At 47.6% G+C, this 14,827-nt stretch overlaps 1 protein-coding gene across 2 annotated transcripts in view; it reads right to left on the bottom strand.

Annotated features, from left to right (window-relative positions):
* SLCO3A1 (solute carrier organic anion transporter family member 3A1) overlaps positions 1 to 14,827 on the bottom strand; it is a 307,677-nt gene that overhangs the window by 233,982 nt on the left and 58,868 nt on the right. For both annotated transcript variants that reach the window (XM_024752826.1, XM_024752825.1), the window contains exon 2: positions 9,781 to 10,246. In XM_024752826.1, coding sequence (XP_024608594.1) covers positions 9,781 to 10,246 — 466 coding nt within the window. The remainder of the gene's footprint in view (positions 1 to 9,780; positions 10,247 to 14,827) is intronic.

Raw genomic sequence — 14,827 nt, 5'->3', positions numbered from 1 at the left:
TGATTAGTCCTTTAGAATACCTTGATATTATGAACAAGCTAGTGTTTTGACCATTGGACACCTGCCTTACATGCGGACAGAAACACTCATCCTTGTTGGAAGGCGCCAGGTCGAAGCTCAAGAGGAAAGCAATCCAGTCCAACTCTGACATGACATGACCGGACATTTAAGCCTCATCAGGCAGGATCCTAATCCACAGCATTCGACTGCAAATGCTGGAAAGGATAATTTATGTGCTCAAGGGGATTCTAAGGGGAATGCTAATTGGGATGCAAGCTTCAGGCATAGCTGGATCCAGGGAGCCCTCTTGCCCTCTTTCCCCCTGGTCTACTTTCCTTTGCTGTCTTCATTCCTAGATCAAGTTTATTGCATGTGAAAACAAAGATGGACACCGGAATCTGTGGGCATTCAGAGGTGTTAGAGCTAGCAGTCCTAGAAGAGAAAGTGATCTCTCTCTCCCTGCCCCAGCCCTCCAGTCCAGTTTTCAAACCTCATGGCGGACTCTGGTTGTCTCACTCCTTGGGCCATTCATTGCAGACCACAGCCTTTCTCTGTGTCATGACTGGCCATGCCTGGACCACGTGATCATCTCTGCAGCCCACAAGAACCACCTGGGATGGGGAGAGGCAGTTTCCCAATGAAAACAATGAGGTTCTGGGCAGACAAAAGCAAACATCCACAAAAAAGACTCTTACGTGAGGCATTTTAACACTAAAGAATTCTCTAGCAATGAAGAACTCACTTCCCACTGAAGAGGAAGGACATTCACCTATAGTAATCCCTAATCTAACAATAGCAAGTCACAATCCTCTACAGAAACCAAGCCCTTCATGGTGTCCGCTCTCACAGAAAGCTTCTTGTGGGTGAAAGGAAAAAAGGAAGTAAAGCCAATACTATTGTAAGAAAGGAGAAATAAATAGTTTAGAAATAACTGAAGAAAAAAGGTTGCATGCTATTCAGGAAAATACCTCAAAATCTTTCATTTAAGCATAATACTTGCGTTACAGTTGAAAAGAAAAATAGAATGGCTGTGCTTTCACTAGTCAGGTGCAGTAAAGGACTGGTAGTAAAGAAGTAACGAACAGTAGACTCAGAGGAGCTTATGGAAGGAAAATTCCCTCACATGCCTTTTCACCTTCCCCACGAATCTTCTCTAGGTCAGCCTGGGCCTCTGGTCTTTCTTCCTATCACACATTACGATGCTGTGTTCTAAAATCCCTGAGCAAAGATGCTCTCTCACACACAGTAAACACCCACAGGCCTCAATCAGCTCCAAATGGTATCAGTTTCTGCATTGCCATGCTCCCTTCAGGGAACCCTCAGGAGGATCCTTCTTCCTCTGCCCCCCATGCTTAGCTGGGAGAAATGGTTTCCTTTCTATTCCATACTGCAGTCCCCATTCTTATGAGGCAGGAGCAAAGCCTCAGCCAGGACAGCACACTGGGAGGCCGGCTCAGCAGTGGTCCTCCACTCATTTCTGCCACTGTGTCCTGAGTTTGGGAAAGCGCCCTACCCCCTTCCCCAAGCAAATGCGTATCATTCAGAATCACAGCAGATAACACTACTTATCCTGGTTGTGGCATTCATGATGTGCAACTGTTTTCCTTCCCTCCTTTTTTCCTTTCTTATTTATTTGCTACTCAAAAGGCGAATGCCATCTGAAATTGATGGTCTGGAGCAAAGAACTGCAAAGAGCAAGGCACTGATGTGCTCAAGCTGGCTTCTGTGATCGTTGAGCCACGGAGGGTTTAGGAGACAATTGCAAGGAGAAGGCAATTCACTCCACTTGAAAAATAGGCATTTCCAGTCTCTCTTAAAAATCAGAAGATCTGGCAAGACTGACTTTGAGTTCCCACAGGGCAACAATGGCTGAGGACACGGCAAGGCCCTTTGGTTTCCCAGCCTCCACAAAGCCTGCTTTCCTCATTTGCTAGCTGAGCCCTGGCAGGACTTAGGATTGCTACCCTGAGCAGATGTGGGAGAGGGCAGCAAAACGAGGGCACCAAGGCTCACAGCCCGGCCCAAAGCCTCTTTTCATGACGCCCTTCATTCATCTTCTGGAAAAAGCCACAGCAAAGCCAACAGGCTGGTTTCCAGCTCCCACTGAATCTATCCACACTAACGTGAGCTTTAGTAAATGTGGATGAGGCTCTACAGTCACAAACATCTCCATCCCCTAAATGTCCAATGAACTCATTCCAGATTTTCTAGATTGACAAAATAGTATGCAGTCATCTAAAGTGATGTTTACTGTTTATGATACACAGAAAGGTTTATCATTGATAAAAAGCAGGTTTACCTAGAGTATGGTCTTAACTAGGTGAAAGTAAATACAAACAAAAAAGGCTGGAATGAAATAGACTTAAACATTGACAATAATTTTCTATAGGTATCTGCTTACAAATTATTTATGTTTTCTTATTCTGTTTTTTTTTTCCCAATTTGACTAAAACGAGAATACATTCTTTCAAAAACTGAACTAAAGCAAATTAAGAAGCAATGTGCTGGAACCCAGAAAGCCAATAAATATATCCCACTGGGGCAATGGCCATACCGCGGGGTGCCCCCGACTTAATACAAACCAGATCGCCGGCTGCTTGGGACAGCTCTAGCACTTTCTGTACTTTGAGATGAGCCGCAGGAAGGGGTGTGCAGGCAAGTAAGAGCCCTGCTGATCTAATTCAAGATGGAAGAGGTTGCTCTTCTCAGATCTACTGGATGGATTGCATCACAGGCTGAAAATCAAGATCCAACCACTCTTGTCAAAAGACCTGCCCATGTATTTAACTAAGTCAATCGCTTATTCCTGCCTCCATTTCTACATTTGGAAATGGAGTTGATGCAACCACAAAGATGAACAGGACTGCGTTTATTGACCCCCACCACAACGTGATACCTAATGTCCCAGCGAAGCCTCGCTTGGTAGATTCCAGGCTCATTTTACTGATAAGGAAACAGGCTCAGGTCAACTGAAAACGTGTCCGAAATCCTGGTGGGCAGGTCTGTGGAGGAGCTAGGATTTGAATCTCAAGACTGTCAGACTCCACAGCCCAAGCTCAGAGTCTTGCCCAAGGTCACCGAGGCAGTGAGCACAGCAGTGATTCCATGAATCAAGGGGCATGAATTATGAGCGGCTGAAAATGAATAAGAAACATCCACCAGCCCAGGCAATATGGAAGTGCCAGATAAGAGCCACATGCATGTCTCCTAGCAAGTTGCTAAAACACACTGAAAATGGCATGTGACCAGCTGCTGGGGAGAGGGACTGGAACCCAGACAAAACAAATTGACGTTTTACAGCCTCATTTATTTACAAAAAAAAAAAAAAAAAAGAAAGAAATTAACAAGGGAAACTTCAATATCAATGGAGTTGCAAGAATGTAATGAGCTGTGCTTGCTCCCAGGAGGGATGGCTGTTTAATTATTTTTTCAGATGAACTGCAGTCATGGTGTATTTGATCCATACCCGACCCACACTCTTTGGAGAGTTAAAACACATTTTTCCCCAATGTCAAGTTAAAATAAAAACTCATCAGAAACAAAATAACTCTGGGCTCCCAGGGCTCTGAAGAGAAATTTAGTTCTGTTTGGTTGCTGCCTGGTATTAGTGACCTTTGTGCTAAACAAACATTTGGCAGATGAAATCTGAGAATAATTCTCTTTGCATCACTGACCGGAATGTGGAGGTCTCCACTGGGTTTCAACACAAGTGATAAAGAAAAGTGTGACACGTTCATGTCTAACGTATGTGCCTCCCGACTCGGAGGAATTGCTCTGTGTATTTGGGTACCCTGCGAGGATTCCATTCTGGGGAAGGCAGAAGCCCTCCTCCAAGAATCCCCTTCTTCTAGTTGGCCCCTGCTCTACCTACAGTCTCCTCTCTGTCTCCATATCTTCCCGTGTGTGTGTATGCACGTGTGTGTTGGTATCACACGTATATCTGTCTGCCAGACACTCACATGACTCAACACAATCTGCTTTCACCTTGATCCCATTCTGCGTTTTTAAAACATCATCATCCACATGTAATAAAACTGCACAGAACTATACACACACAGAAACACACAAATGAGTGCACATAAAACGGATAAAATCTGAATAAACCCCATGAATTGTACCCAAGTCCACTGCCCGTTTTTTGTTGTCTCTTTTTTGGTTTTAATTAATTTATTTTTTTATTTGTGGCTGCATTGGGTCTTTGTTGCTTCACGCAGGCTTTCTCTAGTTAGGGCTAGCGGGGGCTACTCTTTGTTGTGGGGCACGGACTTCTCATTGTGGTGGCTTCTCTTATTGCAGAGCGCGGGCTGTAGGCACGCGGGCTTCAGTAGTTGTGGCTCGTGGGCTCTAGAGCACAGGCTCAGTAGCTGTGGTGCATGGGCTTAGTTGCTCCACGGCATGTGGGATCTTCCTGGACCAGGGCTTGAACCCGTGTCCCCTGCATTGGCAGGCGGATTCTTAACCACTGTGCCACCAGGGAAGCCTCACTGCCCGGTTTTGATCCTGTATTACAGTGATGCAAGATGTTACCATTGGGGGAAAATGGATGAGGGGTACAGGGAACTTCCCTGTATTTTGCAACAACTTGTGATTCTACAATTGTGCCAAAATAAAACATTGTAAAAAACTACATCCTCAAATAATTCCTTGAGTACTTTGGAAAAAAAACAAACATGACAATGAAGTTCCTTATTGAAAAGTTAGGACAAAAGAGGCAGGAGTCTCAGCTTGTTTGGTACTGGTCCTCTTGGTACCTGTTATGGGCTGAATCATGTCCCCCCCCCAAAGTCATATATATAAGCCCTAACTCCCAGTACCTCAGCATGTGACTTATTTGAAAATAGAGCCGTAAAGAGGTAGTTGAGGTTAAATAAGATCATATGGGTGGACCCTAATCCAATCTGACTGGTGTCCTTATAAGAGGAGGAAATTAGGACACACAAAGAGACACCAGCGATACGTGCACACAGAAGGAAGCCCATGTGAAGACACAGGAGGAGAAGGCACCATCTGCAAGCCAAGGAAAGAGGCCTCAGAGGAAGCCAACTCTGATACCTTGATCTTGGCTTTCCAGCCTCCATAACTGTGAGAAAATAAATTTCCATTGTTTAAGTCACTCAGTCTGTGGTGTTATGTTATGGTAGCCCTAGCAAAGCAATACAGTACCCAAATCCTGCATGCCCCATTCACCTGTTTTTGTGCCCTAGTAACAAGCCCTCCAGCCTTAGCATCCCTCGTAAAGAGGGAAACGGTGGCTGTGTGGCAGGAAACTGCATCAAGTAAGGAACGGAGGTCCCAGCACATAAGAGTCAAATTTTAGGTGACCTTCCCTGCCCATGAGAGGCTGGTGCTCAGCCAGCTGTGGAGTTACCAAATGTGGAAGAGGGTATCACAGTTTCTCAAAGTGGACCCTGAGGGCAGAACCAGAGACAGTGTGTGGAAAGTTGTAGGAAGACAGATTTCCAACACAACATAAGGGCAATTTCCTAATGGCTATCATGATTCCACATGATAGGAACAGCGAAGTGAGGGTATGTTGTCCTCAGTTCTGGTGAAAGGTGAGCAGAACACGGAATCCACCAGCTCTGATCTGTGCTGATCTCTACTTAAAGCACCATGAAACAGGGGCACAACCTCCTTCCAGAACCCTGACGTGAACTGTTAGCCAGGCCCCCCCTTCTTTCTCCTCCCAACTCTCTATTCTGCCTTCACACCCATTCTCCATTCCCATCGCACCTCTCCCCTTGGATTTGAGACACACGGCTCTCTTCTCACCTTCCTGACTCCTCTGATATCTATTTCCCAAAGAATTCAGGCTGTCTTGCAGAATGCCCCTACTTGCACCTGACCCCCTGGAGTATCCACCAGCCCTTTGCACCCAGCCCCACCCACCCCAGCCTTGTCACAGATCCCAGATGTACCTGGAAAAAACATCACTCTCATACCCAGGGCTCAGCCCCATTCATTATCTTAGACAAGTTACTTAACCTTTCAGAAGCACAGATCACCTGTCTGCTGCGTTTATAACAGTAAAATAGGAAAAACAAACCCATGTCCAATGATAGAGGGCATTAAATATTACAGTACAGATCCACAAGGGAATATTCATATGCAGAAAGAATATTACCGAAAGAATATTTAGTGACATGGGGAAATGTTCATGAAATATTAAGAGAGGAACACAGTAGCAAAACATTATTTATTATAAACACATTTTTTGTGTGTGTAGAAAAGCATACCGATGCAGAAAAAAGGATTTTACATAAGCATAAAGCTAAGGGTAATTATTCTTCAATGATCCTTTTCCTATACTTCCAAAGTTGTCAACAGTGAACATGTAATACTTTTTAACTAGAAATAAAGTTATTTTTTTAAAAAAATCCTTACCACTCTCATTTGGAGCTTTTTCCTCCCCAAAGGAAAAAAAAAAAAAAGATAAAACAAGGCACCAACCAACTGCCATAGCAAAGGACCCAGCGAGTCCATTACATTAGCCTACTTACTCTTGCCTACAATACAACGGGCTGTGCTTTGAACTCGGAGAAACAGGGCAGCTAAGAAAACTGAGCTCATGGAAAGTCACAACACGGATTGACAGCACGAGTAATTCCCAGAGGGTCGATTGGTGGACCCCACTCATGCCACCATATCAAACGGTTCCCACTGCCACTCTGCTCCATCAGTCTCTCTGGGAAGAAGGCACGGCACGTGCCACCCACGGGTCACCGGCCAGCCACGCTGTGAGGCTTGGCTCCACATTGTGTGGTCCTGAAAAGCCTGCCAGCAGAGCCGCGTGAGTTTTGTCCCCTGGTAATGAGCTCCCCTGGCTCCCTCCCCAGGCTGGGCAGGAATGGCCAAAGAACAGTGCCAGCAGGAGAAGCCCCTTGTGAATGACCATCAAGGAATCCAGGAGTTTGGCAGTGACTCAGCCACAAGAGGCTGAAGCAAAGAGTCACTTGGGTGGAAAATACCAGCTTGATTTAATATGGAATGCTTCCCTTTCCCTCTAGCTGTAGGGGGTCTAGGACATGGCCATAGTTGTGCCGAAGGCACCCAGCTGGTGACCCAGGGGTAGGGCTTGTCACCAGTGGCCTGTGGCCAGGGCGTTGCATGGTTATCATCCCCTTCCCTGCTTACACCCACAGGAAAGCAGCAGCTGTGAACAACCTGTGCTTCACACGTGCAAGATTTAGAAACCTTTCAATCTCCAGTTTACACTCACATGTCAGGCCTATGATCAGATGGCTAGCTATGGGCCTCTCTCTCTTACCAGCTCTGCAAGAGCTGGAACCAAGGGGCACACATGCTACTCCACCCCAATGGATACCAGCAACACCCACAGTCCCAGCACCAGTCCCTTCAGACTGTCTTTCTCTTGCAGGGAGTTAAGAGGTCATAAGTCATACCAACCCCATTCAGCAGGCTCCCCCAAATACTTCCCGAAGCCAAATTAAGTGGCTTCAGAAACTAGCTCCCTATTAGAGGAGATAAATGCTAAAACAGTCTCATAATCACAAACACTTTTTATGACCTGTACAATAAATGACTGAACCAGTTATGCTCTGCATATGCATGGTCTTTTTAAATTGTTCCTGGAGAATTCAAACCATGCATGGAATAAAAGGCCACCTACCGAGGCCGATCTGTGCAGAAAGCTTGCTCTCTGTTGCTCCCCGTAAACACAGACGCAGGAAACAAGTTCAGAAGCACTCAGGAAGGCCATCTCCACAGTCCTGTACTGTCATGTTTTGGAATTTGGCCAGATGCCACCAAGATGCCCACACACCACACAAAAAGACACTCCCAACTCTGTGAATGTTGAACTATCATAGAGGAAAAGGATGCCCAATTAGAAATTTGGTTGAGACTTGCCTCCTACCAAAGACTCACCGTAAATCCCAGAAACAAGGTCTCAGAAAGAGAGAAGGGCCTGTGCCTGGTATGGTCAGCCCTGTGGCCCAAGCCTCCACCTCCCACAAAACCAAAATGAGTCCACATCCTAAAGCTTTGAACCGACAGCCCAGGCCTCATCCAGTGCCAGGAAATACCACAGCCTAACTCATCAGGGCGGACTTCTGGAAGAGGGCTCTGAGCCTGATGCTCCAGGCAGGGGCCCCCAAGCTGAGGTGATTCACCACTGGTGTGATTTCAGGAGGCGTTCTGCAGAGACGCTTTTCTACTTGATTTCCTCATCAGAGACAAGAACTCAGCTCTTCACTCCCCATTTCCTTCCATGTGCCCTGATTTATCTACTTGCTGTTACTGCTACCAAAAAATATCTATCCTAGGGTCCTAGAGTGATATCGGTCAGGTCAGAGACCAATGGCCCAGATGGACCCGCGGAGACTGTTTTGGCTACATGATGTGGCCCATGTCCTGGTCTGCAACAGACTCACGAGGAGGGGCTTTCATTGAAGCCTTAAAAGCATCAAAATGTAAATGATTTCCTTAGACCCCTCTCCCCACTGTGCCCACCTTCACACAATTACGGAAACCCCTAACCACAGGGAGAAGCCGGAGCAATCTTCTCTTCTACTTTGTGTTCCATAGGTAGGTCCACAGGTGCTTCATCCCTTGGATGGGGAGATACATATTCTCCACCTTTCTTTCCTAGAGCCTGTTCCCAGAGGGCCGAGACATACGACATACTTATTCAACAAAATCATCTACGCCACAGTTGGGACACAAAGTCACAGAACAGAATTAGCATTCAGGTGTGTAGCTGCTCTGAACCCTCCTGTCTCAGAAAGCTTGGGCAGTGTATGGTGGAAACTTGGCAGATAGGAAGCTTTTTGACAAATTCTTATCAAATTCTATTTTAACCTAAACTTCATATTATAATTAACTTTATACTCCAAGGCACACAGCTTTTGGGAAGCACAAAGCTTCCGTGGGTGGATATAATTTTTTCAGAGCTTAGCACCCAGTGACTGGGGTCATGTCATACAATCCAACTGCAAAATTAAACCTGGTAAACAAGAAATGGAGCTGCTCGGCAGGCCAGCCCTCACCCGACAAATGACCACGCAGCAGTGCCTAGAAGCAGCGACTAAGGAGCCACGATTGCTGTAAGGGTAATTCACCACTTGGATGTTTCTTAACCCAACACCTGCAAATGGCTTCCATCCTCCCAGTGCAAAATAGCAGAAATCATTGCAGCATAAAACATTTTTTCAAAGTTCACATGTACCTTATTTCTTCCCAAATATGCAGTTCCAGTGCATACCCCGTGACAGAAAAAAAAAAATTACAGAAAGTTACCAACTTTGAATAATACCAAATGCTGGGCATGCAATCCCCTTTCTCTTTGAGCTTCAACAGGACAAGGACCAGGAGATCATTTTGATGATTAAAAACAGGGTTTCCAATGTGTAGATCCCTCGGTGGCTAATGCCGAATAGCCCAAAGTCCAAACACACACAAAAAGGCAGATAAATAAACATAAAACTCCCTCTGACCGTGGCTTCCCACTCAAGGTTTATCGACGCTCTAGCACAGCAGAGGTCAAATTCTACTGCACGTTGGAATCACCTGGGGAGCTTTTTAAAAACTACGAGCCCAGGATGCACCCCAGACCAACTACCCCGTAATTTCTGGAGGTGCAACTCAGACATCAGCATTTTCCAAAACACCCGAGATGTGTAGCCAAGTCTGAGAACCAGTTCTCCGGGAAAATTAAAACTTCAGGGGCCCACGTTTCCTTCTTCTGTTAACATGCCCTGTTTACTGACACAGAATCAACCAAAAGGGAACAGCACCCCTGGCTGTGGGGCAACTCCTTACCTATGTAGAGCGAGGAGTCCTTCCTCCGCACGTGGTCGTCGATGTAGGAGACGCCCAGGGGCTGCACGGGGGTAGCACCGATGCCCAGGAGCACCTGGGCCCCAATAAGCAGCAAGTACATCATGTTCGTGGCGGTCCGGCTACGGCAGATGAGGTCCGGGTCGGGCCCCTGGTCCCCGCCAGAGCCGTTGGCGGCGCAGACATCGCGGCCCTCGGCACCCCAGCGGATCTCGCCCGCCTCGTACTTGTACTGGTGGGTCAGGAACTCAGGCAGCGCCGACAGCAACGCTCCCAGGGCCATGACGATGCCTCCGCAGCCGATGAGGCGTGGCCTGTGCCCGCGCGCCCCGAAGTAGCTCACGAAGAGGATGAGCGCCAGGTTCCCGATCTCGAAGCTGCTGGCGATCACGCCCACGTCGGCGCTCTGGAGGTTGAACCTCCGCTCCAGGGTGGTAAGGACGCTCACCTGTGGGGTGCAAAATGCAATCTCAACGCCAGTGCTGATGGAAACCACCCGGGAGGACCCCTTCCCATCACGCAGCGCACCTGCCCATCCCGGATCCTCCCGCCTCGCAGTTTTTTGTTTTGTTTTGTTTTGTTTTTACCAGCTGTGCCAAGTGATTTAAACCTTAAGAGTCCAAAAACCGTTTACTTAGTATGATAACCCCAATTTAATGGTTAAAGAATTAACTTCCATCGGGGAAGAAGTTTTCCTTGGCATCTGTTTCCATTCTGAAAGATTCTGCCTCACCGCATAAGAACAACCTCTGCATCCCCACGGCCGCCACCATTTAAGGCTCATGAGTCCTGTGAAAGTCCTGAAGTCCACAGCTTTCACAGGCTCTCTCCCAACTACATCTTATTTATGAAGTCCATGCTGGAGGACATAGGGTCCACAGGCTTTTTACCAGGAGGTTATTAGCAAAGCATATTGAATAAAATAAAAACACAAGGAAACAAAAACCTGGGAGGGGAGCAAAATGGACAAGCTAGATTAGCTCATTAGGATAATCATTAGCTCTTCGCTTCCTTCTGGAAATTTCCAAACAGTGGACATTTCCCTAGAGGTAAAGACATCCCTGAATCCCTGACTGTTCTGTGCACTCTAGCCCCACCGAGGTCCCTCAGGTGGTATAGTTTGATGACTTTCCCCACCTTTGCATCCTTGTCTGCCCTTCACCTGTTTAACAAATATCTACTGAACATCTGCTGTTGGCTTCACAATGCCCTGGACACAAAAGACAGAAACAGGAGGAAGGGATGACACCTGGCCTCAAAGATGCCACCTAGCAGAAAGGTAGACATGTATGTTGGTTACATGTGACATTCACGATGCAAAATCACAGTAGGAGGGTCAAGAGGAGATGCATCATTTTAAGGCTCCTTGAGGTGGAGAGAAAATGCAAATGGCCTCCCTGTCCTGCTTTTTGCAGGTTCCACGCCGGGTATTATCAGCAAGACAGGAGTCCCTGTCGTAGGAGTCCTAGTTGGGCAGGGAAGAACACTCCAGGCAAAAGGAACAGGGCGAGCAAACGCTGGGTGGCATGATTTCATGATGGAATGGAACGCACGTAGTGAAAAGATAGGTTGGCAACAGACTATAAGAAGCTACAGAGGCCACCCTAAAGGAATCAGACAGTCCCCTGCAGTGTGGTGGAGAGAATGCAGAGCCTGGAGGGAGCAGCAACTGGTTTGAACCGCACACCTATTATTTCCTTAATTAGCTCTGTGACTTTGGTCAAGTTAACTTAACCTCTTCAAGCCCTGATTTCCGTGAAATAGGAATAGTCATGCCTACCCGGCAGGATGGATGCGAAGATTCGACATAATGTATGAAAAGTCTGTTAGCACAGAGCAGCCTTTCCCTACATGGCCAGAGAGCATCGAGAGAGGTGGGGAAGCTGAGGGGTGCAGAACCGAAGCTCTGGGGTCAGAAAGCCTGGGGCCATCATGATGGGGAACAGCAAAGGCTCTAAAAACATGAGAGTGACTCAGGTATGGTCCGAGTGTGGAGAATGGATGGAGTGGAAGAATGCAGGAGCGAATGCCAGCAGAGAAAAAGGCTGGACTATTATTGAGAAAAGGGAGAAGAAAAGGTCAGTACCGTGGCAATGGAAATGAACAGGAAAATCTGAGAAGCGTCATAGAGGCAGCATTATATCTTTGGGGAGATTTGGCTGCCTCTCCTGAGTGACTGGGCATGTGCTGCCAAGGAAGGTAAGGAAGAAGAGTCAGTGGATCTAGCCTTCCTCCAAATGTATAAGTATGGGCACTGGTGTCAGCATCCCTGCATCCACAGCCTCTCTGCAATGTCCACATACACACACACACACCTGAGCATGCCTCTATTCTATTTACCTTTATTATAGAAAAAGACACTAGCCCAGTAATTCCTGTAGCCTCATTTCAACCCCACACATTTAAACAGACTCCTCTAACCCAGGGGTTTTCAATGCTACCTTCAGATTGGATGCACTTGGGAAAGCATTAAAAATTTCAGATGCCTGGTCCCTCCGTGAGTTTCTAAACCAGAGCAACCTGGGTGCTGGGATGTTGTTAAAGCTCGCCCGGGTGATTCTATGTGGGTTAGCACAGCGCTAACACAACAATACAAACGACTGCAGCCTTTCCGTCAGCACTGGGCTCTGCAGGGCGCTACTCAACACTGGTGCAGGTCCCTGTTCATGACCAAGGATAGGACGTCTGTGTTGCCCTCGATCGCCGGCATTCCGATTCTGATTCCTGTTTCCATTGTGCTTCTAACCAAGTCAAGGCCAGCTCACAACTCATGCAGCCCTAGTTAATTATTTTTCAAGCACCAAGTACTGGCCATTGTCGAGAAAAGAAGTTTAGCGAGTCCTGGTCTCATTAAAATGGCTTTCAAACGCTCCCAGAGATCCTTCTGAAAGGTCTGGGCAAGTGAAAACAAAGGTTTCATTTAGTCCCTTCTTTCCTTCGTAACACAAACAAGCTCGATGGAATAAATGCTCTAACAGAGGCATATAACAGGTAATGCCATGTGGAAGAACAAAGGCAGACAGCCTGACTGCCTGAGAGGTGGCAGGGGGCCTGAGGGGTTCATTCAGGCCTTGATGACGGGACTTGAGAGATGCCTAAAAGAAGCCAGATGCAGAAGTGGACGCATGTGGGCAGGGTCCCCTGGGTTCGCCAGAGTCACCTCGAGCAGGCTGGCAGGTCTGCAGCCTGGTGACCTCCACCTCGGGAGTAAAAGGGCAATGGCGGTGGGAGGAAGGGTGGGCAGAAATGGAGCAGAAGGCGTATTTCACTTGTCACAAGGCTTCAGGACATCCGTACTAGGCAGATCTGAAACATGACAACCTCTCTGTTCCAGCAGGTGTGCCCTGTCATAAAATATCACACAGGTGTGGACATTTATGATGACATAAGGATGGTGAGGAGAGAGGCAGTTGTGGGCAACACAAAAAGAGTCCACTCTTCTAGAAAGGGCAGGGGCCTATGCCAGCCATTCTTGTCCTGAATCAAACCTGCTCTTTGCAGAGCGACCCACAAGGGTCCTTACCTCCTTGACCCCGTGGCCTGTTGAAAGCCTCAGGGACACCTCTCTGGATCCAGAGTTAAGCTACACAAACATTCTGAAAAGATGCTTTGTGGATCAATTAGGTCAGAGGCTAATGTCTTCACTCACTTAAAACCCAATTTGGAGAAGCTGGACTAATTAAATAGGCATGAGGCCATAAACCCACTTGTGGCTTTTAAGTGGCAATGAACATTCCAGCTATGAGGAAGATGCCCGCTAACGGCAACGGCTGTCTGTACTTAACGGGTAACAGGACTGATGGAAACGTCTTGATAATTAGACACAAAAGAGCCACAACTCCAGGAGGAAAAGAAGAGAGGAACTGTCCTCACCTTGAACCAAGTAGATACAAAGTTATTATTAAAAGAATGCAATATTTATCAGGTTTCTGCTACCACAATTCAAAAACAAAACAAAACAAAAAAACTCGCCTGCATTTCAGAATCTCCTGGATCACTTGTTAAAAATATAGATTCGGGCTTCCCTGGTGGCGCAGTGGTTCAGAGTCCGCCTGCCGATGCAGGGGACGCGGGTTCGTGCCCCGGTCCGGGAAGATCCCACATGCCGCGGAGCGGCTGGGCCCGTGAGCTATGGCCGCTGAGCCTGCGCGTCTGGAGCCTGTGCTCCTCAACGGGAGAGGCCACAACAGTGAGAGGCCCGCGTACCGCATAAAAATATATATATATTCATTCCCAAACCCTGAGATGAGGCCCAGGAGTCCAAGGTTTTATAAAACCCCCTAGTGGGGAGTGGGGGGGGGTTTATAAAACCCCCCAGTGGTCTCTGGTGCCCAGAGTTGGGGAGGGGTGAACACCACTGACGTTTCAGGTGTCTACACACACTCAACCATCAATCGAGAGCTCTGGTTCTCAACCTTCACTGGCAGCAAAATCACCTGGAGGGTATCGGGCTGCTGGACCCCCAACCTCAGAGTCTCTGATTCAGTGCATCTGGGATGTGTCTGGGAATTTACATTTCTAATAAGCTTCCACACGTGATGTGGATGCATGTGGATGCTGCTGATCTGGGGACCAGACTTTGAGAACCACTGCACCACTGGGCTCTCCATCCTCGACAAACCTGTCTCCCCTCAAGATTAAAGAGCTTTTTTTTTCTTAATTAGATGCCAATTAAAAGCACTCCCTCATTTCCAATTCACATCCAGTCTCTTCTCCTCCTATGGGAAAGCTGGGTGGCATCTGGGGGAGGCTCACCTCTTAGGGAGTCTGAGGTGCACACCCTGGTCACCTGCCGAGATGGGGGCCCAACCCAAAAGGGAGACCTGTGGACATCCTGGCAGAAATGCTGTGAGACAGGAGGCACCCAGAGACCATGGCCAGGGACAGATGGGCCTTTCCTCACCTCTGAAAGGGCCAAGGTTATCAGGGACTCACGGAAGAAGCAGCCAACCTCTTGGAGCAGCAGCTGAAGCTCAGAATTGCCCTCATGAGCCCTCCCACAGTCTATTTTCTTATTCTGGCTCTGGGG

Source organism: Neophocaena asiaeorientalis, unplaced genomic scaffold, assembly GCF_003031525.2.
Source record: "Neophocaena asiaeorientalis asiaeorientalis breed wild unplaced genomic scaffold, Neophocaena_asiaeorientalis_V1.1 scaffold109, whole genome shotgun sequence".
Lineage (NCBI taxonomy): Eukaryota > Metazoa > Chordata > Mammalia > Artiodactyla > Phocoenidae > Neophocaena > Neophocaena asiaeorientalis.
The sequence above is the reverse complement of the archived record's forward strand: the minus strand, read 5'-3'. Positions and strand labels throughout refer to the sequence as shown.